Raw genomic sequence first — 24918 nt, forward strand, 5'->3', positions numbered from 1 at the left:
TACGATATATACCCACTAGAAAAATCATATTTGAAAAAAATACGATGCTCGACGGGATTTGAACCCGTATAACCACTGGTATCACGCCACTGTGCATTAACCAATTATGCTACGAGCCTCCTATCTAATTACGACAATTTAAACTAGTAGGTCATACATGATATGCTTATCAAATTGCGTTATTGGTTAATGCACATTTGGCGCGATACAAGTGGTTATACGGGTTCGAACCCGACAAGCATCGTATTTTTTTTTTATAATTTACAATACTTTATTTTAAAATTAAATGCTGTAAAAATAAGAAATAAAAAATCGGATATTTTTTTTTTAGTTTAGTTTAGTTTAGTTTTTTACGAGAATTAATGAAGAATACTGTCATTCTTAACTTTTTTGTACATACCTATATTGATATAAGATTGGATGCTCTACAATGAAGGATGACAAAGTTGAATGTATACCGTAAATGCCGTAAATTATCCAAAGTTAATTTAGAAGTCGCTCTCTAGTCCAGAGACATAAAAAATCTAAAAGACATACTTAATATAAAATTGGTATGGATTTTTTTTTCGACCATGTCCGATCCTAATAGGATCATATGGGCCTCCACAGAGTAGAGGTTTGTATTGACAGATTTTGTTTTTTACGTGAAATGGATGTCAGCCACTTGCTCAACCTATTAGGTCCTTGTGTTATAGTGCGTTATAGTCCAACGCTTAAGCCGCGCGGCCACCGTGGGCGTATGATAATTTAATAATGGAATAACACAAAAAAACGTTATAACGTTTTTAATTGACTATTTCTTTTATTCAACGAATAATTCACAATATTTTAAGAATGTACCATTCTTGTATGTTTAACTTTGTTTGTACTGAATCAGTTGGATTATTTATTATTAATAATTAGTTAATTTCACACGAAAACATTGAAATTATCATACAAAGTTGTTCAAAATGTTCTTCTTTTGGAATAGTAGCTGAAAAATTAATGTGTTTTGTACCTACGTCACTTTTGGCGCATTCTGGTGTATATTTTCAAGTTTGTCTTTATCTAATTATTATATTACTAAGGCTTACTGAGTAGTTACCTACCAACCAAAACCCTTATTCCAATTCCGTGAAGATATATACCCCCATTCCAATTTTCAACAAAAAATCCTGTCTTCAGCATTAAAACGAGATAAATCCAATGCCAACGATGTTGAATATATTATAATGTAGCCAGACCAGTGTTGCCAACCGTACTATAATTATAGTACAATACTATAATTTGCAATCCGTGAAAAATGTAAAATACTATAATTTTATGCAAATATGTCAAAAATACTATAATTTTGAAGGATTCCAGATGAAAAATGTTCCCGTACTATAGTTTTTTTTTTTAATCCTATAATTTTTACCCTTTTGTACTATAATCAACATATAAAAAGATGGCAACACTGAGCCCGATATAACATGGCTCGTTAATCTGTTAATTGATACATAATGTTCGCCGAAAATCCTGAAAATACTAAACGCAATGACTGGCACACAAAATAATCAGCTGGTACAATGGACACTCTGCCCAAATAGTCTGAACCAGTGCAGTGGATGGGCCGCATATGAATAAAATGATTGTAGAAGTTGAGTAGCACAAAAAATTTACTTTTAATAAAAATAAAAAATATTCGAAAGATCAATGGCATTAACATTTGAAAATAATTTCGGACATATCGCCATCGCGGCTGTTCTTGACGAAGCAAATACCTGGACTATGGGTCACTTTTTCGATTTTCGACTGTATTTTAAATCAAAGTATTAATTGATAACTATTAATGCCCACGGTGGCCGCGTGGCTTAAGCGTTGGACTATCACGCCGTGGGTCCCAGGTTTGAATCCTGGGTCTGACAAATACACATATTGTTTTTAAATTTGTCCGTGAGTCAGGGTATGGACCTAATAGGTTGGGTTTATAATAGTGGCTGACATCCATTTCTCGTAAAAAACAAAATCTGTTAATACAAACCTCTACTCTGTAGAGGCCCATATGATCCTATTAGGATCGGACATGGTCGAAAAAAAAAATAATTGAACATACATCTTGAAAACACCTCAGACTCCCACTATAAAAATTCACATTTTAAAAAAATACGACGCCTTACGAGATTTGAGCCCGTATATCCACTGGTATCGCGCCAATATCCTTTAACCAATTATGCAACATGCCTCCTACCTAATTACGATCATTTAAACTAGTAAGTCCTAGTCCTACATGAAATGCTTATCAAATTGCATTATTATTTGACTTTGGGTTTTTGTGTTTTAAATTATGGAATATTAATTGCCTTAATTACTAACGGATGCCCTATTTTTTTTCTAGTGGGAATATATTATCTGAGGTGTTTTCAAGTTATGTAGGTATGTTCAATGTATGGAATGTTACATTCTCAAATCTTGTGAATTATTCGATGACGAAAAAAGAAATGGTTTATTACAAAGTATTAATAATTTGATTTAATTTTTTTTCTTTTATTTTATTATTTTCTATATTTGTTATAATGTAAATCTCATGTTGTGTACGTCTTGAATTTAGATTTGTTATGTCCACAATGTTTTGTATTCTTAAATAAATAAATGGATACCTCAATAATTAATAACCGCTGTCAGGATTTTCGAAAATGTTTATTATAACGTTCACACAGCGAGGCATGGAGAGGTGTATGTTGGGCATCACGCGAAAGGACCGTAAGAGAAACGAATGGGTTAGGAAGCAGACAGGAGTACGCGATGTAATAGACATTGCCAAACAGCTGAAATGGAGATGGGCGGGGCACATTGCTCGCCGTAAGGACGGCCGCTGGACAAATGCCGTCATCCAGTGGTACCCAAGAGGCATGAAACGGCCACAGGGCCGCCCTAAAACGAATACGAACTGGTAAAGTTCGGCGGAAATACGTGGCAGCGAACGACACAGGACCGAGAGAGTTGGAGAAAGCTTGGGGAGGCCTTCATCCAGCAATGGATTGACCCCGGCTGATGATGATGATGACATGCACTTGCCAATTAGCGAAATGGGCGCGGGTTTGAATCCCGCTGGGTGTCGTATTTAAAAAAATATCTAGTGGTTAAATATTTCTCTGAGGTGTTTTCAAGTTATGTATGAAACTCATTTTTTTTTAAATTTATTATTTTGGTATTTATTGAATAATTTATCAATCGGTTTCGTTTTTAAGAATTTGTCTAAATCTAAATATTTCTGTATTTTTTTCATCTTCACTTATATATATTTAAGACACCGTCTTCTAAAAGATGTTTTCTTCGACGCCTTTGGTTAAAATAGATTAAACATACATAACTTGAAAACACCTCAGATATATATACCCACTAAAAAAAATAATTTTAGAAAAAAATACTAACCTCGACGGGATTTGAACCCGTATAACCATTGGTGTCGCGCCAATCTGTGCATTAACCAATTTCGCTATGAGACTTATTCTAATTACGATAATTGAAGCTAGTAGGTCATACATGGTTATACGGGTTCAAATCCCGTCGAAGTTCGTATTTTTTTCTAATATTATTTTTTCTAGTGGGTATATAATATATTATGAAGTGTTTTCAAGTTATGTATGTTCAATATATGGAATGTTACATTCTCAAAATCTTGTGAATTATTCGTTGAATAAAAGATATATATTTTATTAAAATAGATTAGAACGTCACTGGTGTATAGCTAAATTGATTAGCACTGTCGGATTAATGGAATGTCGACATACACTTTTAACCGGGGGGAAATTAATTTTTGACGACAGGAATATTTCATTTACGTTTATTAGCCACGGTTTTATCGGATAATCCTAATCCGTTGGTTTTTTGAGAGGATTAAATGAAAACCTTTCATGTTACTTTCAATTTAAAATCATATTCACCGCACGCGAATTGATTTAGTTTTAATAGCGATTCGTATGTTATTAAATTCGTCATATAGTACTCCGTATCAAATTTTCGAAACTTATTCGTGCGCCCCAGTACGTGAAACATGAGTTCGTGTAACATTAATTTAATCATTTCACCGTGGAGTATATTTGTACGTATGCTACAACATGTGGTGCTAGTTTGCTGTTCCAATTAGATTCAATACGAATTTTATGAGATGTCTTTACTAGGTTAGGTTAGGATTAATATAATTGGAACAGTACTATTTGCAAACTATCGCCGCATTTTTTAATATACGTACAAAAATGTATTCCACGGTGAAATGTTCAATTTGAAAAAATGTCATACGAACTCATGTTTCACGTACTGCGGCGCACGAATAAGTGTCCCACGATGAACTGCATACGTACAACTTACGTGTAACCCTAGTACTTAGTACTAATCCCATACAGTTAAATATCATTATTTATTTATTACAAAAGAATATTATGGTATTACAGTTATTTGTCAATACATGCGATAATACATCATAAAATACAGTGGCGATTGGTGGAGGTAGGCTGTTAAGATCAGCCATAAATAGTACACACTAAACTTTGTAAGTCATACGTATTTGTTTCCATTGAAATAATACTACAGAAACCAACCAATAACAAAATACTAGTCAAAAAAATACTAGTTGTTTATCTATAAAATATCTAAAATTATACAAAAAATAGAGTGTTTATCATTTTAGATATTTCATAGATAAAATGATATTTTTTATCTATGGTTTAGACAGGCTTAATGAATTTTAAAAAATGAACCAACAATATGTGTAATAATATGTATTCTTAATCCAACGAAAACAGATAAGTATGAATGGAAAAGTGTGCACAATTTTGTCGTATCGCCCAAAATATACCAAACTCATTATGGTTTGGTTCAGGCAGGGTTTAATTGATTTTTAAAAACTAACCAACACCATATGTAAATTGTAGTCTTAGTTCAATAAAAACAAATACGTATGACTAACAAAGTTTAATATGCACTATTTATGAGGAGTCAGCCTACCTCCACCCTTCGCTACTGATAAAATATGTACAATACAGTACAATACAATACAAAGAAAAAGTAAGTTCTTAAGTATATTAATATTAAAATAAAATAATAAAAACTGTTATAAATTGTACTCACACTTTACACACAATTCCACAAAGATTAATTATATAGTTATAAAAAAATAATCAACCTTTATGGTGCTATCAAATAGGTTAATCGCACGATACACAGCATTATGAAACATCACATCCATCCTGCGACGGGGTATCAATAAGCGTATCCGGAAATTATCAAAAAATATCTCAAATTGCAAGCTTCGTATTTTTCCGCTAGGTGCCTCTGGTAAGTAAAGACATCGCCTTACGTAAAAACCATTTTTCTACTTCTTCGATGGCGGTACAGCTCAAGTCGAGCCCTGGCCTCCTCCACCGCCGTCCTCCAGCCGGAACGGTCCTCCGCACGTCTTTACCAGTTCCTGATTTTTAGCAGCTGGTTGGCATCTTTTGTAATGTTATCACCCCATCGTGTGCGTGGCTTTCCCACTGGCCTTTTCCCCCTGGGTTTCCTTCGAGGATCTTCTTCGGTATCCGTGACTCAGGCATGCGCTGAACATAGACTGCCCAGTGTAGCCTCTGGAGTTTTATGAAGGTGGAGAGTTTTGAATCTTGGTATAAGCGGAATAGTTCCGAGTTGTACCTAATTCTCCACTTCCCACCATCATTCATGGGTCCGTATATCCGCCACAGGATCTTTCTCTCAAAGCAGTCCACCATTTCAGCTGCTTTCATATTTAGCGTCCATGACTCGCACCCGTATGCGACGACTGTGTGTATGACGGTTTTATAGAGCCGGATCTTAGTTTTTCTGTGGACATTTCTTGATTTGAATTTTAATCAAGTAAAATTAAGCGAATTTGAATGAAGTAAAAACCAATAATTTGTTTATATTATATTTTTGTATTATGAATTACAAAGGACGAGGAAAATTGTAAGTACGTAAATAAATATAATTTATATATAATATAGATATATATATATATATACAATTCTGAGTTACGATATAGGGCAGTGTAATTATTTTAACCCACCACCACCCGTTGCGACATCGCACTCTTGCCAGAGATAATATCCTGCGGAGAAACAACGTGACGCGAGCCTCGATGGGTTGTGAGAAGTGTATCAAGAAAATTGCTTCAAAACATGGCAGACTGTTGTATATTGTTGTTATTAAAGATAACTACACAATATGTACTTAAATCGAGCGGGTCAAAACTACGTATAAGTATAATATAAGAAGATAGTATAATACCCCGTTAACATGTGCATGGATTTACTGCTGACATTACGTATTATCTCGGCCATAACAAAAAAATGCAAAATCCAAGATTGCATGCATGAATCAAAAAAGTTCACAAGCTTCTGAATTTTCACGCGACAATTAGATCGTGCAATATCTGCGCCTGCTCAGTAGAACGATAGTAGCGAACCTGTTGGTAAAAAAATGAACTACACAGCGCAGAGACTTGTTTTGAGGTTAACCGATTTTCACGACTTGTCAAATAGTACCAAACAATGATATCACCGCGACTTACTTACTCTTGAAAAATTAGATTGGCGAGACAGTCAGCATTTTTACGTGTAAACAGTTATTATCGTGATAGTTTAAAATACATATTATTGGTGCAAATAAATCCATGCATGTGTACAGGCGCTATTGTATGTTATGAGATTGCTCGCAGAATCAAACTGGCATTCGGAAAACTGAATGTGCATGTTGGGTATAGAGTAGAAATAATACGTAATAAACCAACGAATTAGGAAGCTTCCAAATGTAAGCAACGTGAAAAAGTTTCTGAACTTGATCAAATCATGTCCGGAAACTTATACGTATGCTGTTCGCCGTATCACACTTCACGGTGAAACGTTGTATTGTAAATATATGACCGTATATTAAAGACCGTCCAACCGAAGTCCAACCTCTTTGGGTCGTAGTATAGTACTGACATATAATTCATGTCTAAATAAAACACGGTTCTTGTTGGTTTACACTTTACAGGAAGCTAGCAGCAAACAAATTTTTAAAATAGCCGACATACTGGATTATTTGTTAGGTTAGATTTCATTCTTGAATTCATGAATTTTGCCAAAATCAGCTATGAAAATTGAATTAATGTTCATGATGCACTAGATCGATGAATTGTCAAGTTCGGCGGAACTAAATAACAGCGAATAGTGAGAGGAGGCTTTCATCCAGCAGTGGATTGACCCTGGCTGATGATGTTGATCACATAAATTAATATCGACAATTCAGTCGACAGTATTTATTTTTTTAACATACCTACTAAGTGGTGCTAAACATTGTAAAAAAAATATCAAATTCATCCCATAAATTGCCGCAAATGAATCCATCGCATTTAAAAAAGCTGCATGCCTTCCAAAGTGAAATTTAAACTTTCAGTTTTGGATTATTCTCAATTGAAATACATTGATAAACTTTATCATCCCTTAAGCGGAATTGCGATCGGGGATGAGTAGTTTGCATGCACACCCCACGGCATGGCTTATCCCCTGGCGATAGGTAAAACAAATATGTAGGTAGGTATACCTATTATAAAATAGTATTTGATATGCATGTATTATTATAGGTCCGCGGGATCGATATTTCGCGCCTGCGCAAGTAATCCAGGGATGGTAAATGCATTTTGAAAAGGACCTCTAATCGAAGCTTTTTTTTCAAATTACTTTGTATATAAGTAGTTTAAATTATTTATTCCTGTGTGTTTTTAGTGCGTCTCGCGCAGAGCAGTAAATATAATATATTGTTTAAATAATTAGATAAAAAATATATACATATTATATAACAAATATGTCAGTGGTAATGAATTATTGTAGAACAGTAGAAATTATTGATTTAAGGCTTTCGCAAATCACATTTAGATAATAGTACCTGTACATGTCCATGGATTTACTGGCACCAATCGCGTGTAAATTAAACTATCACAATAATAACTGTTTACTCGTAAAAGTGCTGACTGTCTCGCAAATTTGTCATTTTGTGGTGTTATTTGACTGGTTGTGTAAATTGGTAAACGTCAAAAATATTATGCGCTGTGTAGTTCGTATATCTTCCGGTAGGTTCGCCACTATCGTTCTGTGAAGGCGCAGATATCTGACAAGTTTTAACTGTCGCGTGAAAATTCAGAACCTACTGATTTTTTTTTGAGCTATTCATGCAATCTTGCAGCTTGCACGATAATACTTATTTACACTTTAATTTTCTTGTTATGGCCGTGATAATACCTACCATCAGTAGTAAATCCATGCAGCTTAAACGGGGTATAAGGTTAACTCAACTCAATTGAAACTTGTTCAGTTATGAGAGTAATTGTGATGGGTAAAATCGGCTGGTCATCTTCAATGGATATAGATCTAGGCCCGGAAAGGTTTTGGTGTATAGCCGTCTGACCAGAGGAGTGTTAGGAGACACAAATTGCCGTGGTTAGATGAATGTGCGAACGAGCAGAATCCTTGATTGGAGGCGGAGTATGGACGATAGACTGGATTAGGGTAGATGACTTGAGGAAGCCAGGAGCCATGTAATATATAACTACAACTAGTAGAGAGACCACAAAAGTGAGAAGTCTATCTAGGATTTAAACAAATACTGTTAAATAAATAAAATTTACATAATGTAAATAGGATAAAAATAATGAAAAAATATATTATGTATTAGTAAATGGCACGAATCCAGTGAAAAAAAGATTTTTTCTAGTGGGTATATACCTACATTAGACCTTTTCAAATGTAAAAACAGGAATAGATATCGACTGAGTTTTACAAATATTATAAACAGTGTTTAATTATTGTGAAATTTAATTCTCAAAACTACTAATAAAATATACTCTTTTTGATTGTTGATGGACAATTATTATTCTTGTTGAATAATTCTAGTAATAATTTTATTCGTAAGCATTTCTCACCCCTCTAAAAGACTATCAATACAATTTTCAACCCCTGCCTTTGTCCAAAACTCCCCCTGCATGCAGCCCTACACCCCTCCCCAGCCCGAAAACCAAACCTCTGTACGCGAAGTGTCAAGTTAAATATTTTCGCATCCATTTTTGTTGTGCAGAATTTCTATTTATAAATTAAGGTGAGTTATTGTGATCAGTTGGTGTCTGTATTCCCACATTCTCTTTGCGTTCAATTTATTATGTCTAATATCTACAGTTTAAAGTGTCTATCTGGAAGATAAGTCTATGGAAATTGCGACAAGATATACAAGAGAAATATCACAATATATTATTGTCATACAGCATAGTGCACTTGTATGAATATCCCTTAGCACTAATAAAAACGTAAACATAACATTTGGTTAGATCTATTAATATAAATAAACATCAGTTATTTCAACTAATTCTTAATTCAAATTATATGAAATAGCTTTTAATTTAACTTTATGGCTAATTACACACTATAATGTTTTCTTCAGATATATCGATGTTATGTTATAAGTGTAATTCATTTTTATATAGTATATACCTTTTGCAATTAATTGCATGACGTCCATTAATAATATATAACTTATTTTATATTGATGAATCAGAAAAACGGGGATTTACTAAAAATCAGGAAATTCTTGGATATTAACAAACTTAAACATAATATTTACAATGTATATGATATGTATATATATCTACCTATGTACAGGTAGCACAACCAGAGTTGAGGCGACCAGAATACTCACACAAACGCATTGTTTACACCCTGTGTGTAAATTTCAAATTTTTAAATCGACTTTTAAAAAAGGAGATTCTTTGTTTTGATTTAGGAAAAACATCGTACTAATCAAAAAAAGAACAGCCCGTAAAAGAATATTGTATTCTTCAAAAATACACCAATACACACAATCTTTCGTCTCTGTGATCGCCTCAACTTTCGGTAACAGACGTATCTATAACTAAACCATTAAATTAAAAACAATAACTAATTAATACTTACTCTAAAATATTGATTTATTTGTTAGGAATGTATAATTTTACCATAGAAACAATTTTAGAAATAATTTTACCATAGAAACATTTAGTATGTAGTCTTTTCATTTATGATAACTTACTAAATTATTTATTTATTTAAAGATTAATACATATGCTTATACAATATATTTTTGTTTGTAAGTATCACATGTTAGACTATAATACGATATATTACTATATATTAGGTATTATCAATTATTGAATCTAATTAAAATCGAAATATTACGAAATGGCCAAAATACATGTCCCTATAGTTAACATATTAAGTTTAGTTAACTGATTTTCATTGTATTAATTTTCAACTCCTAGCTACTCATATCACACCATGGGCTGCGCGGGAGAATGCTGGGACCTCGGTCCTCCACCAGACAGCATCTTGAGGATGCCACCTCCTCCTCTTCCAGCCTTCCTCCAGCTCGCCATGAGAGGATCGGCGCTTACTCCCAACCTCACCGGAGCACCTTGCAGACCAGCTGGACTATGCGATCCGGCTGGCATCTTACCGGCGCCGGCAGATAAGCTTTTCCCTGGAGTCGAATACGTAGAACTTCCACGACATGGTAACCATATTATTAGAATCATGTTTGTCTGTATTTCAGTCAGTAGCAACGAGAAACATTCTAGCGTGTAACTTTGAAAACAACTTATCCAGTAGTAATATATTATTAAATGATCAATATTAAAAGGTTGCAATGCTATTGTGAAAATATTTCTATAACATGTTCCATGAAAATGAAGAAGATAGAATATACCGATATATCCGGTTTATTATTTAATTTTACTGGCAACATAACATAATTTATTTTAAAAAAAAAAATGCAACTAATAAGTATTTTAAAACTTGTTAACGTTGGATTATTCTGAGGACGAGTTTATGTCTTGCAACAGACATATTAAAAACTGTAGTATTAAGGGAAACTTTGTTTCAGAAAAAATATAATTAAGTTCTACCACGTAAACGCCAGTTCAAAATTGATTAGTTAATAATTATTATATTTGAAAATATTTGTCTATAACTTTATTTATTTATAAATTTAATAAACTATTTCTTTTATTCAACAAATAAGATACAATATTTGAGAATGTAACTTTCTATATAATATGGAACATACATAATTTGAAAACATCTCATGCATAATATACACACTAGAAAAAATGTTTTTGTATAAAAAACTCGACACCCGACGCTGCATTCGCGTCAGTGTGCTTTTCCAATTAAGCTTCGGGCATCCTACTTGATTACGACGATTTTAATTAGTAATTCTTACATGAAATGCTTATCGTTTTTTTTTCTACTAGTATGTATAAATATGCATGAGATGTTTCAAATTATGTATGTTTAATTGTAAATACCTAGCTGAAGATATTGAAAAACTAGACACATTAAAATTACCAGAAATACAAGTACATAATAAATTAAGCTTTTTAGCAGTAATATATTTTAGAACTAGGATGTCTTTGCTAAAAGCTTCGATATATAATTCAGTTGCACTAAAAAAAATATTACTTTACTATTTGTTTTGCAGTGTCCGACAAGCATAAAACAGAAGTCTGCATTTTTCAATTCAAACACTAATTCTGTAAATATTTACCAGATTCTTCATCAGCCGACGACACGTGGTTTCTGGTGCTGATCACCTCGTGCGTCGCAGTGCTTTTCCTCGGTGCCATGTTGGCACTGTTTTTGCTCAAATGTCGAGAGTACGTCTGTTCTCTACCTCTGTATGTTTTTATTTCACATTTATTTAGACTTGCACATTACTTCATTTCATTTTTTAAGCATGACACTGTGTATTGTAATATTTTGTTATTTAAATAATATAAAGATGAACGCACCATTCATATACCTACATTTATAATATATAGGTTATTCTGTGTTATTCTGTTCCTCATTGGGAAAGACAATTCAGTTTGACATTTTTAAATAAATTCCTAAAGTCAATCTTTAACTTAGTCATAAAATCTCTATTAAACTAAATATATTTTTATGTGAAAATTGGTTAGGTACTGGATTTTACATAAAATACAGATTTTATAGACTGTAGACATAAACATGATTCAGTGCTTTTTTATACTATGACGAGCTTAGTTCTTAATTCGAATAGTGGAAGATTTACATCTATATAATATATTAGTAAAAACAAATTTTATTAACTAGAAATCTCTTTTAATATAAAAGTGTCTAATTAAATTATACTTTAGAATCAATTTTTAACTGATACTAAATTATTGACAATTAATATTATTATTTACACAATTCGGGTTTCTTCAGAAGATCTTTAATGTCCTTAGTTTCCATTCATTCAAACTCATTATTTTATCTTTTTTTATAAGGACTTATTAGAGGAATAATTACTAATTTAATATAGAAATGAAATCCTACAATTAATTAGTAATTATTTGTATAACATTAAATAATATTATATTACTCATTAATATTGTTTTACTGTACAGAATACACCAATACATCGCTATATTATTTTTGGATGAATTAATAATAATTTAATACTATGCATGTGTTATAGCACTAAATCTGTCCACGGTTGCGTTGGTAACCATGTTAAATGTTTTATGTTTACAAAATGTATTCTTCGTTTAAAAAAGAATGATCCGTTATTATTTCATGGTGTGTATTATTTATTTTGTTGCATGACTAAATGTCCGTAAACATTTGTGTGTGTTTCTTAAAGGACATACACATTCCATTTCAGTGAGAGCAGCGGCAACAAGCAGGGCCCCCTTGCGACAGACCTGGCTGGACCTTTGCAGACAAAAGCGAGACCATCAGCACCCACCGGAACACTTTACCCTCAGGGACCTACTCCGCCAGATAACAGAGCTCTTTGGGCTGCTCTGACTCCGCGTGGAACACAACACTTCATCGCTGATATTTACCCACAAGATTGCGTATCTTCAGATCTATATCCAGAAGACAACCATTACGAGACAGTGGAAGCAATGAATTACAAAGCTGCAATGCATGATAAGTTTCCGTATCCTATGCAGATTGGACAATTCGAAAAGAAAATTCCTGACAAATCCAGCTTTGACAATTCAGGCTTTGTCGATTATGATTACGAAGATCCCGCGCCTCTGATTGAAAGCTATCAGATGGACGATATGGAGACATGTTATCAAGAGCCTGATATCAATCCGTATTGCATCGTCAATCAACTTCCTCTCGAAGCGCTTGGGACACTGAAGAGAGGCACGTCTCGTCCCATGGTTTCTTCTCCAACACGAATTGAACATCCCAATCTTCCTCCATTGAACCTGTACCCTCATAGAGGAGGTGGTACCCTCAGAAAACCATCTCATTCACGACGTGTCAGTGATAGCAATAGCTACAACGGTAATATAAACATCTGAATAAAAGTTAAAGATAGCTGTTTTAGGGTTGTAGATGGAGCAGGGTAAAATAATTTTGCATTGATTCTGTTGTCGTGTTTTAAATGTCTACAATATTAATATCTACCTATGCGCTGCTTTTAAATGAATAAAAACATTCCGCCTTCTTACAAATAACTTGAAAATGAATGATAAATAAATGAAGATGACTAAAAAGTAGAGTCTCTGTTGAAATTCATCATAATACGTAGATACTTTAAATATTGCAGTCGTGGTTCTCTGAAAAAACTATATGAAATTATAATCAACTAGTTGAAATACCTACCTGACTTCATAAGAGGTCACTTCATTGATCGACATACATTTATCTCACTAATATTACAAATTAATAATAATTACCTACATTTTCAATATCAAAATAACTGTTTAATCTTTGAATACAGTGCGTCAAAATAAAAATAATTCTTCAGTAGTAAAAAGTAAACAAAAGAACACCAAATTTAAATCGAATCCAAAATAAAATGCTAACGAATGAGATATTTAATGTTTTTTTGCAATGCACAAGCCAATTGAATGAAATAAAATAAACATTGCAATGAAAAGAGAGGTTGCCAGTATAAGTAATATTAATTTATAAAAAATAATTACTCAACTACCTACCTACTAATACCTAATAAATTATCGTATGCTTATACCCACAACATTTCCTCTAAAAGACTTTATAGGCTAAATTTTAATTTAAGGAAGAGATTTTTTAATATACTATGTAATTTAATTTATTTATTAACACTTTATGTGCAATATTACAAGTTTAGTGTATTATTTTGCTTTATTTAGATATATTATGTATAATTTAAAGAGACAAATAAAACTTAGATTTACGAACGTGTATGTTTTACATAATAAATAAATGTTTACTTATATTTGTAGTGTTTTAATCATTATTTCCCCTGTAACCTAAATATATTTCCAAAAATGTTTAGTAATGTATTATTTATGTTTAAAAAATCAAACAAACAAAATCATTATCAAACCATAATGCCATTTATTAATTTAGCGTAGATCGAATCCCTACTGAATATTTTGAATTGCCGCCTTTTATTCGGATATTTATGCCGGACGTCTCATGCGTCGAGTATCTTGATCGAGTAGTAGTAATAGTACCTAAATCTAATATATATATAGTACATAATATGCATATATTATATGCTGCATAAACGACTAAAAGATTCAATTAACATTATTTAACTCGAATTTATTAGTACAATTTAAAGTAATTCAAGAGAATATTGCAGTTTATTAAATTAGAAAGTAATATTTTTTTCATAGATTAATAATATTATGGTTCTCTCGTATGTGGCAATAAATATCGACGCCATATTTGTTAACATTGAATATGCATTGAATCTATCAAACTGACGTCTACGAAATAAAGCGCTAATTTTTATTTCAATTCACAAAATGACTGATGATGTCCAGCGCCATTCGGTCCACACTCTGGTCTTCCGATCTCTCAAGAGGTCCCATGATATGTTTCTTTCAAACCAAAGCATGTTGGCGCCGATCGACGAAAAAGCGTACATAACCTCTTACAGTGTTCGTATTTCTTGAATTATTTATTTCCTACTCAACGTGACTATTAATATTGTGCGTTTTTATTACAGGGAAAACGTAAAGAAAGCTATAAAAGCTCGTGATTCTTTTTCTTTAGTATTTGACCGCGTTAAAAAAGCACAGGCGATAAAACATAGAGAAGCAATTGATGCATCCAATAATCCACCTCCTCCCGGCACTCTGTTAGGTGAGTAATCTGTAATATATAGATAATCGAACACTATAAGAAAGTTTCTTCCAAAAAAAAACCTAAAGAGACATCCTACTTCTTGATATCTTGTTAAATTCGTTTTATGCAATACAACATAACGTGAACAACAAAGCATATTCCTTGGCAAGATACAGTAAGAGCGGTTTCACACGGAGGATTCACGTATCCGATACGATACAGGTATAACTGATACCGAACCTTATAGCGGCGTGACTTAAAAAAGAGACCCATTGACTGGACGCCGCAAGCGCTATGTAGACAGATTAGGATTTAACTCTATGTGTAGTGGCGTGACTTCGAAAATACACCCATAGATGGCGCTGCCCATTTACTAGACGCCGCAAGCGATATGTAGACAGATTAGGATATAACTCTATGTTGACTCCGTAATTAATTGATATTTCTCACAGTCTACAGCCAGTCAGCTTAGTCTGATTAGCTCTGACCCTTTTGATCATATAGGTCCTCTATCTTGAAACTAAGCATCTTACACAATCGAGATTCGTTTCTAGTGATAAGTGTGATTTTAGTTGTCAAATATTACCTGAACTGAACTAATCCTTTGGCAATTTCATCTGGTTATTTGGTCGAGTGATTCATCTTATCTTGTTAATAGCTATGGGAAATGAGTCACTTAATGAGGACTCCGACCGAATAGGTTAATTACGGATAGTGATTTGTTCGGACAGATTAGGTCAATTGTGTCTTTTGTAGCTGTAATAAAATGTATAGTACTAGCGCGTACGAATTACGGAATCTCGTCGCCACCCCACACGTTTCTTCCAATACTGCGCGCGCACTCTAGTTCAACAGAACGAAATATTCAGTTCGCCTGGCAGCGTGTCCTTCGCACCCACGTTTCTTCCTATACTGCGCGCGCACTCTCGCGAATCTCGTTCGCCCCTAACGACATAATCCGTTCGCCGGGCAGCGTATCCTTCGCACCCACGTTTCTTCCTATACTGCGCGCGCACTCTCGCGAATCTCGTTCGCCTCGAACGACAAAAGCGCCAGGTGACACGGGACCGATTTGTTCGCTGGCTAAAGATTAGTTTTAAAAGATTCGTTCGTTCGAGAACGACGCATGTCTACTTGTTAATCTATTTTCGTGTACCGTTTGAGTATTCTCTGTTACTATTGATTAAATCTGTGAACACTGAATAAATTCTAAACCGGAAGTGTTTCTATTTTATAAATACTATAACATACTATAACTGGCGACCGACGTGGGCCCAATGTGTTTCTATGTTATAAATAAATAAAACCATCCTATAACTTAAATTAAAACAAATGGAGCTTTTCACACGGAGATATATTACACACACAAAATTTAAGTCACCTACAAACCTCTGCCGCCCGACATTCGGATAAATGCGATCAACCAAATACAACAGGATCACTGCTCACACTGAAACTACTATAAATATAAGACATGTCGGTCGTTGTACACACACAAAAAAATCTCATTATCTCAATTCTCTTGTTCACTCACAATTATTGATTTCAGTCTATAAAAATATATTTATAGATTAATTTTATGACTTTAATTGAGTATTTTTACTACAGTCACAAGTTGAAAAAGCTTGCCGACTTCTGCTTTAGACGATATATTGGATTTCATTTATTTTCAGAGCTTGGTGATGCAGCGTCTTTAGGTTCAGAAGGTGCAATGGTGCCATACTCTTCAAACGCCTTAGTAGGAGGCACCACTGCATCAGGACCAGGCGGTTCAGCAGCCCTCATCCCAAGACGTGCTCCCACCATGCCCAAACCTCGCTGGCACCCTCCTTGGAAGCTTTACAGAGTTATATCTGGCCATCTCGGATGGGTCAGATGTGTCACCGTTGAGCCTGGAAATGAGTGGTTTGCGACGGGTAAGAAATCAAGCATTCCTGCTATAGCTTATAATTCTTAAAACATGTTAATATGCATCCAATTGCTTCATGGTAATATACAAATGGCAAAATAGCCACATGTTTTAATGCGCCAACTTTCAAAATAATAATTTATCTGTAAAACTCGATATAACCACGCTTAAAACCTGCCAAAATTACCAATAACTGCTGTAACTTCTAAGTGGCACGCTGCAAAAAGCCATACGCTGCGTCCACTTTAAGTATTATGTTGTATGAAAGTATAGTCACCACACTGAGAAAAACAAAAATGGTATAATCCTTCATTGGTGTACGATACAGTATATTCTTGAGACGGCAAACCTCAATTTTATTATGCTGTATTATTTTTTCCACTAACTATATTCGTATCTTGAGTATTTTCTACTATTTAACAATTAATATAACTAAGTAATTGAGGTTCTAATATTTGTAGTAATTTTAGTCATATTAACATGCACAGAAGTTGGCCGCTATAGCTGGACAATGTAATGTCTCTTTAGTATTCTTGCTCTAAGGTTTCTATTAATTTACAGGTGCTGCTGACCGGGTGATAAAAATATGGGACTTGGCAAGTGGAAAATTGAAGGTTTCGCTCACTGGACACGTCAGCACCGTCAGAGGTAGAATTATCTTTCTAAAACTCAAACTGAAATTAACCAATTTGTTTTCATTAATACTAGTATAATAATTGAGGCCTTCTCCGGAAAAGAGCGTTATCACTAGTTTTCAGTAAATCAGTTCAAATGATAGGCCAAACATTTGTCTGTGTATCAGCCAAAAATCATTACAGTGAAACCCCGATTCTACGGTTTTCAAGGGACCCTGAAAAGAAACCGATAAATGCGGAATATATAAAAAAAAATTATGAGGAAGCCAGCGGCAAACACACTTTGAAAATACGCAATATACTGGATTATTTGTTAGGTTGGGTTAGTTTAGGTTAGTTAGGTTAGGTTTTCATTCTTGAATTCATGAATTTCAACTATGCCAATTAGCGCGGTTCCCACTTGGCTTCCCCATAACCACCTTGTACCAAGAAAATTTAAAAAAAACTCATTTTTCTCCTGCATTTTTTTCGACATCTTGAATTATTTTTAGTTTCTTAGCTAGAGTTCTAGTTTTCTTCAAGGAGGCATTTTAGATGCGACTTATAAAAATTCGTGATTCACCTGAGCGCCGACCGACCTGTGCAAAGAAAGCGATGCAACTGACAGGTCTGTATGTATCATAAACAATTCTACGAAAGCGAAATGAAAATATTCAACAAAAACGGTCAATCGGAATAATATTTATGACGGGACCATAATATTTAAACGATAGATCGAGGAAAACGATAAATCGGGGAACGGTTAATGCGGGATTATTTAACATTGTTCTTATGGGTGTTTAGCGGGACTTTCATAAATGAACTTGCGGGAAAACGATTTATGCGAGAACAGTCGATTGGGGTTCCACTGTATTTAATCCTAACAAAAGATGGCACTACAAGAACTGTAGTGGGGACACTCAACACGTATCATAGGAGATTCGAAGTAGCATTAACTTTTAATCATTAACGATACTTTTTCGAAGAGGCTCATCATGAAGGTTTTTAATTTATCATGAATGCATTCGTAATATAACAGACCTTGCAGAAACTTGTGACATTAATACTTTGGACGCGGAAGACGCACACGGTGCGTAATGACCAGGCGGCCGATCGATGTAATTAACGTGCATTTTAAAGGGGGCAATTAAAATCTCATTATCTATTCAGCAGCGAAAGCGTTAAGAGTGGCATTCTAGACATCGAACCAAATTTAAACACATTCTACGGATATATCAGAATGGCTTGAACCTTTTATGTCCTTTCTTCTAAGCTAGGAGCATTCTGACACTTTAAAATGCAGCTAAATGTTATGCACAGTATGTATTCTCTGGAGTTCTATAAATTCCATAGATTTGAATGTTAATAAGAAAACTGCCAAGTGAGGCAACGTTCCCTCTAAGTAAAAATATGTCCGGTCAAATGTTTCTAACCTCTGTAAATCGAAATGGTGTAGAAAGTAGTATGCAATACCAAATTAATGGGATAAAGTACCAAAATCGGATAAAAAAGTTATGCAATTTACATCAAAATAATTACTCCCTTGTAAGGTACTCATCATAAGTTAACACAATGGCAAAATTATGAACTAGCTACCCCCTCTAATTTCACGACACACTGTTTCTGCTTTTAAATGTCAGCGCCCACAATTTATTTCCACAAAGTTTTAAATTTTTCCCCGCAATCTGGTAAGTACAGTTGAGTAGATTTTGTCACTCATCAAGAGAAGTATAGGTGAATCATTCTACAGTGGCGCCATAGGCGTTTCGCGTATGTATTGGAACTGTTTGCTGCAATGCCTGATTCAATGCTAACAAACAATACCACTACAACTGCAAGTCGCTTTTCCGTACCCATGGTGCCACTGTAGAATGATTTACATGTACAGTAAAATGGCTGAATTAGTAACATTACCCGAAGACGCTTTTAAGACCATAGCACTAGAAGAATGGAAGAAACAATGTCAGCATATGATCCACCTGCTCATCTATTCTATACACAAGGCACTATTTATGGTAGTTTATCATATTTATGTATTGCAGTGTTATATAAGTTACAATTAGTTAGCCGTCTAAACTGTATGTAGAATAGAGCGCTGGAAGAAGATTGATGCATTAATACCTTTTTTGATGAGATTTGATAATAGTATGTTCCAACTTACATGTACTTCCTTTCAAACCTAAGTTCATTATTGTTGTAATCAGGAGTGGTTACATAAGAAGAAAAAATAAACCACAGTAAATTGACATTGCCTAGGCCTACAATCATAAAATCACATCTTTTCCAGGTACATAATATTATAATATATACAATTCTTTAAATTAAAATTCATTTTACAGGTCTTGAAGTATCCACGAAGCATCCATACCTATTCAGTTGTGGCGAAGACAGACAGGTGAAATGCTGGGATCTGGAATACAACAAAGTCATCCGCCATTACCACGGTCATCTGTCGGCCGTATACGCAATGGCCCTCCACCCGTCAATTGATGTCCTCGTCACAGCCGGTCGAGATTCCACAGCTCGGGTGTGGGACATGAGGACTAAAGCGAACGTACACACTCTCACTGGACACACCAATACAGTAGCGTCTGTTGTCTGCCAGACTGCCAACCCACAGGTAAAAATTTAATAATAAGAATATCTTCATAATTTTGTACCCTCCCGGGTCGAAGATGTTTTCCAGAAATTTTCCAATAGGTATGTGGCATTTCAAAATTATGCATTTTGAATAAAAATATAGCTACATACATACATAATTTTGAAACACCTCAGAAATATACAACCACTAGAAAAAACCTTTTTGAAAACACCTAACGGTATACAAACACGCGCCCCCTGGGATTCTCGCCCATGCCTTCTAACTACTAAACCATGTGTGACCTATTTAATTGCGACGAAGTTAATCAGTAGATTTTACAATTCTCATTAAAGAGCTTTCTAAATTTCATTATTTGTTAGTCAATTTTTGTATTTTTAATAAGTGTTAATAATTTCCTTAAGGCTAATACCTCAGTTGAGGCATGGTCCAAAAAGATCGTGGCTAGGCGATGCGCGGATTCGCGGTTCGCGGGTGCAAATGACGCATGCCGAACGAAATATAATTTGTCATATAAATCCAACATGCGTCCATTTAATGTTCTGTTTATTGTTCTATTAGTAACAATAATAATATATTCATTGACATATTTTCTTTTTCGAGTAAATGGGTAACGTTTTTAGTCATCTTTACACGATTTAAGAATTAATACCCCCGTCGCCACCACGAAACAAATTGACGTATTCACACCTCGACGTTCGCTCTCCGATTGCCAGCGAATCCAAAATTTCATCGCGCCTATAGTTAAAAATTATTTGCTGTTTCACTGATGTGTCGTCTTAATTACTAACCGGTGTTAGGATCTTTCCAAATTTTTGTTATAACGTACTTGCACTCGCTAATAATTTATAGCTACATAAATTTATTAGTCATGGGTTCGTACATTCAATGTTATATAAAATTATTATAAATACATATTATTTTTGTATTTCGCCTTTCTTATTTCCCTAGCAATGTTAGTTATTTCCAAACTAACTTTAGTTAGGATTACAGTCCAATAATTTCACACTAAATATAGATGTCACTAGCTTTCCAGTAAGTAATGACATGTCTTACGGATGGAATATGTACAATCATTTTGCACTGTCAGTATTTATTATAACACATCTTTACTTTCAGATTATAACCGGTTCTCACGACTCTACGATCCGCTTATGGGATCTGGCTGCCGGAAAATCAGTCTGCACGCTTACCAACCACAAGAAATCGGTACGAGCGCTTGCAATCCACCCAACCCTCTACACATTCGCCTCCGCTTCGCCAGACAACATCAAGCAGTGGAAGTGTCCCGAAGGAAGGTTCATTCAGAATCTGTCAGGGCACAACGCCATCGTTAACTGCCTAGCTGTCAATCCGAGTGGAGTACTGGTCAGCGGAGGTGACAATGGCACTCTCTACCTGTGGGATTGGAGAACGGGATATAACTTCCAGAAACTACAGGTTTGTAATTCAGTACTATATTTTATATACTGAAGTAAAGGTTTAAAAACTAGCCTCTTTGCTACAAATATATTATCTTTTAGCTATTTTCATTACCCTCTGTAGGTAATAGGTACAGTAAAACCTCGTTAGTAAGAACACTGATAATTCGAAATTTTCCCGAAAAAAAAGTCCCTTGAACATTATTTTCATAAAAAACCAAACCTTTAATTCGAATTTCGTAATTCGAAATGATTTGGCATACAAAAATATTCAATAAATCGTAAGAAAGTACACTATTTCATGAGCCAGTCATTGAAAATTGTGACAGACTTTTCTTAAAAAATCAAAAATTACTTATTTTAAGAAGGTAATAAAAATAATCCTGACATTTTATGACCCAATTCGGTAGGCACATCTATAATCGGAAACGAAATTAATGAAAATCAAAAAAAAAAAAAAAAATCTAAATTTTTATATTTTACCCATACATTTCATAATTTGTAATTCGAATTTTTTTTCGATTTTCGGTCCCATGGAATTCGTATTAACGAGGTTTTACTGTACATACTGTATTCACTCCTAAGCAAAGGATATGGGCCTCCACAGAGTGAGGTTTTACAGCCTTTTTTTACGAGGAATGATTGTTAACTGTTCACTGAACGCATTAGGAGCTTACACAATATCATACATGTATTGAAAAAACAACAGACATTTTTACCAGCTGTGGAATCAAGCCCGCAACCCACAGTATCAGAGTAGTAACCCTTTTTTTCAACTTCATATACTTGGGCTCCCATTTCTTTGGATATTTCTATCTTTTGCCGTCAGTGTTCTAATACAAGGCTGTAATAATTACAGGCTGCAGTTCAACCCGGGTCAATGGACTCGGAAGCGGGTATATTCGCCATGACATACGATCACTCCGGAACTCGCCTCATCACAACAGAAGCAGACAAGACAATCAAAATCTATCGAGAGGACGATACAGCATCTGAAGAAAGTCATCCTATCAACTGGAAGCCTGACATTATTAAGAGAAGAAAGTTTTAGTTTGATAATCATCATGAAAATAATTTGACGAAGCATTATTGTTCTGACACTAGCTCATATTATGTAAGTAATATGAAATTTTACTTTAGGTACCGAGGGTAATTAAGTTAACATTAAAAAACACAATATATATAACATATAATATATTGCCGTACACAGCATTGACGCAACGTTGTTCGTTAGAAAGACAGCCGTTGGTACATGTAACAAAGTTGGAAGGTGCTCAGCATTTATGTCGCTGAAGTTCACAAAGTCACCACCACTACGCGCATTGAATCCATGTTATCCATAGTGCATGTGTCTTTAGTTCAAGCGGCAGCTACACCAATATGTCATCTCGCAGAGCACGAAAATGACAACAGATGACAATCATAATGATAAAATGAAATCTTAAGTTAAGATAATATATCCTTCAAACAATTGAAACACTGCATCGGTATATTTCTAATAATTGATGAATATACCCAATATTTTCTCTTACCTAACTTGAGCTCCAGTTTCTTCATCTGTTGTACAATGGTGTACCCGCTTGAATATTTTGCCAGTTGAGTTTTTTGATGTTTTTACTCAATGGATTAAGTCATGTCGTTATACATGGTGGTGTATTATACAGCATTGTTGATAATTTTGAGTTTGGATAATGTTGGTATCGACTCAAATATTGAGGGTGCCAAAAAATTTTGACAACCAAGAAACTAGAGGTAATCGTATTAACTTGATGGTGATTTCAAAATGTTTTATTATGGTTGAATTGATAGCTATAGAAAAATGGTGGTATGTCAGTAACGTAGGCATAAACTTGTGTCAGAACAGCAGTGACATATACCTACTTGTAAGATTTTTTTGTAATTATAATAAATAAATTAATTATTCATACCTCAAGACTAATTTCTAATTATTTCTCACCCTCATACAGAATACAAGGTTATTGTTAAACAGTCAGGATTATGACTAATTGAATATTATCTTTTTGCAAACACGCAAGTCATTAAAATTATTAAAAATCTTTAAATTTTGGTAGATTAATATAAAACAAAGGCTGATGAATATAACTGACTTTACAATTTATATCCGGCATAATACTATTTTACTCATAGTCAAGGTGGAGAGTAGACTTGAGTGTGCATATTATGAGGATCGCAGTTTCTTTTGTGATTTGTCTTCCTGTGATGATAATGTACACGAAAAACAATGCTGCCGGCACCGAAAGTGGTCGTGGCTCCCACTCCTCACCTATGTAAATTGTTTACTTCAAGTGCACGCCTTAGTTTTATATGGATAATATGAGATTCATTTCCTTGTGTAATTCATCTAGCTGAAATGATACTATACACGAGACATGGCATGTACCAACCCAGGATTCACTGAAACTGGCCCTAACACAGTACTCGTCTGATATCCAACAGACGGTGAACGAAATACATGCCCAGGTGTAACTGTGTGCATTTAAATAATTACAAGATAAAAAGAACTTTTTATAATCGTGGGGTGGGTATTCTGCGAATAAGCATTAAGTCAAAAATACTAGTTTTGAGATAATCGAGTTTGAAAGTGTGGACGGTCTTAACTTGTTTTATATACGAGGGTGGGTCAATAATTCCTTAGAAAAAAGCATTAAAACAGTTTTTATTTTTGTATTTTTTTTTTATTTCTCAACATAATCTCCTTGGAGCTCAATACATTTGGTTAGACGTTTCTCAATTTTTTTTAAACCGTCAGAAAAATAAGTTTTCGGAAGGTCCTCAAAATAAGCATTTGTCCGATCGATGACTTCTTCATTTGAAAAAAAACGTTGTCCACTTAGCCATTTTTTTAAGTTTGGGAAAAGGAAAAAGTCACTGGGGGCTAAATCTGGCGAATACGTTGGGTGGTCGACCAATTCGAACTTCAATTCTTCAATTTTAGCCATTGATCGTAAACATGTGTGAACACGGGCATTGTCCTGATGAAAGAGGATTTTTTTCCTGTTTAAATGAGACCGTTTTTCTTCAATTTTGTTTTTTAGCTGGTCCAATAAAGATGCATAATAATCCCCTGTTATTGTTTTTCCTTTTTCCAAATAGTCAACGAAAATAATTCCACGTGCATCCCAAAATACAGTAGCCATAACCTTACCAGCTGATTTTACGGTTTTCGCCTTCTTTGGACATGGTTCGCCTTTCGCAATCCACTGCTTTGACTGTTCTTTCGTCTCGGGAGTATAGT

General features: G+C 34.3%; 2 protein-coding genes across 5 annotated transcripts; both read left to right on the plus strand.

The window, feature by feature from the left end:
* The first annotated feature begins 8968 nt into the window (after positions 1-8968).
* Positions 8969-13785, plus strand: LOC147075938 (uncharacterized). Of its 4 annotated transcripts, none has more exons than XM_085941849.1 (4): positions 8969-9105; positions 10298-10548; positions 11584-11689; positions 12700-13785. In XM_085941849.1, the coding sequence occupies exons 2-4, from the start codon at positions 10314-10316 to the stop codon at positions 13355-13357; spliced, it is 999 nt and encodes a 332-aa protein (XP_085797975.1). In that variant the 5' UTR covers positions 8969-9105; positions 10298-10313; the 3' UTR covers positions 13358-13785. The 4 variants fall into 4 exon arrangements, with proteins under 4 accessions (XP_085797975.1, XP_085797972.1, XP_085797971.1 ...); XM_085941846.1 differs by having other exon boundaries at positions 9015-9105; positions 11584-11710; XM_085941845.1 differs by having other exon boundaries at positions 9026-9105; positions 11584-11710; positions 12679-13785.
* A 925-nt stretch (positions 13786-14710) lies between these two features.
* On the plus strand, positions 14711-23594 carry Tango4 (transport and golgi organization 4). Its single transcript, XM_085942268.1, has 7 exons — positions 14711-14913; positions 15001-15137; positions 16793-17035; positions 17590-17676; positions 19982-20262; positions 21361-21681; positions 22522-23594. The coding sequence occupies exons 1-7, from the start codon at positions 14798-14800 to the stop codon at positions 22711-22713; spliced, it is 1377 nt and encodes a 458-aa protein (XP_085798394.1). The 5' UTR covers positions 14711-14797; the 3' UTR covers positions 22714-23594.
* The last annotated feature ends 1324 nt before the right edge of the window (positions 23595-24918 follow it).

This window comes from Rhyacophila brunnea, unplaced genomic scaffold (genome assembly GCF_057557595.1).
Source record: "Rhyacophila brunnea isolate RB1 unplaced genomic scaffold, BYU_Rbru_1.0 scaffold_14, whole genome shotgun sequence".
Taxonomy (NCBI): Eukaryota; Metazoa; Arthropoda; class Insecta; order Trichoptera; family Rhyacophilidae; genus Rhyacophila; species Rhyacophila brunnea.

Excerpts from the sequence above, each read along its gene's own strand:
- Tango4 (XM_085942268.1), top strand. The coding sequence starts at position 14,798 with ATGACTGATGATGTCCAGCGCCATTCGGTCCACACTCTGGTCTTCCGA. Across the intron at positions 17,677-19,981 it reads ACACGTCAGCACCGTCAGAG|GTCTTGAAGTATCCACGAAG; the intron begins GTAGAATTATCT and ends TTCATTTTACAG. Across the intron at positions 21,682-22,521 it reads ATAACTTCCAGAAACTACAG|GCTGCAGTTCAACCCGGGTC; the intron begins GTTTGTAATTCA and ends TAATAATTACAG.
- LOC147075938 (XM_085941845.1), top strand. The coding sequence starts at position 10,314 with ATGGGCTGCGCGGGAGAATGCTGGGACCTCGGTCCTCCACCAGACAGC. Across the intron at positions 10,549-11,583 it reads CGTAGAACTTCCACGACATG|ATTCTTCATCAGCCGACGAC; the intron begins GTAACCATATTA and ends AATATTTACCAG. Across the intron at positions 11,711-12,678 it reads TACGTCTGTTCTCTACCTCT|GACATACACATTCCATTTCA; the intron begins GTATGTTTTTAT and ends TGTTTCTTAAAG.